Source organism: Penaeus monodon, chromosome 33, assembly GCF_015228065.2.
Source record: "Penaeus monodon isolate SGIC_2016 chromosome 33, NSTDA_Pmon_1, whole genome shotgun sequence".
NCBI lineage: Eukaryota > Metazoa > Arthropoda > Malacostraca > Decapoda > Penaeidae > Penaeus > Penaeus monodon.
Genome location: NC_051418.1, coordinates 7483985 through 7484689, shown reverse-complemented (window position 1 = coordinate 7484689; position 705 = coordinate 7483985). Strand labels below are relative to the sequence as shown.

General features: G+C 40.3%; 1 protein-coding gene across 4 annotated transcripts in view; it reads right to left on the bottom strand.

Annotated features, from left to right (window-relative positions):
* LOC119593883 overlaps window positions 1–705 on the bottom strand; it is a 29651-nt gene that overhangs the window by 867 nt on the left and 28079 nt on the right. Inside the window, exon 1 of one of the 4 annotated variants that reach the window (XR_005230568.1) lies at window positions 294–360. The exons of 1 other annotated variant lie outside the window; for it this stretch is intronic. Coding sequence is in view for 1 of the 3 variants with exons in the window: in XM_037942909.1 (XP_037798837.1) it covers window positions 30–174 (145 nt within the window). In the remaining 2 variants the exon portion in view is untranslated. Of the gene's footprint in view, window positions 1–29; window positions 265–293; window positions 361–705 lie in introns of those variants that run through there. 2 more of the 4 variants (XR_005230566.1, XM_037942909.1) reach the window with 2 other exon arrangements.

Sequence of the window (705 nt, the reverse complement as noted above, 5' to 3'; positions counted from 1 at the left end):
TGCAAGCGAAAAGTATCAATTTAACTTACTGTCTCTTCCTTTCTCTACAATATTTGCATTTGAGGTAATATAGTCTGCACCTTCATACATATTTCCTACCTCAGAGAACAAACAATCAGCCGGTCTTGATCTCGCCTCTAGAGTTTGCGAGGCATATAACCACACCCACCGCATCAACGTATCCAGTTAACGGATCAACATTCCAATATATTCACACTACACCAAAACTACGTTCATTTTCACCGCAAATGCAATCAAAATACATTCTGTCAAGTACACTAGTTGAAACATACTTTTGCTGAACGAACAATTCTGAGAATGAATGGGATTACACAGCCACGAAGCATAACAGAAGCCAGATGTTTTGCGTATCATCACATGTGTATAAAGTAGTGAATGAATTGATACGGTATATTTACAAAGCTCAAGATCTAGGTCACTGAGCTAAAAAAAAAGGTGTAGAAGCGAATGAACAGATTTGAATAACAAGGTTAGTAGTTACATTACTGAGCAGATTAGATTAGCTGTAATGAATGAACAGACGAGCCAGCGGTAAAAGCCAAGCGTTACGTCCCGGAGCAACGACGGAATAGCATTTAGCGAATGGACCAATGAGCTAGGTAGGCCAATCAAGCTAGAGTGCAGAAGACAGACAGTAAAAGTAGCACTGAACTGCTATGAGGTGAAGCTGAATAGGTCGAGGGC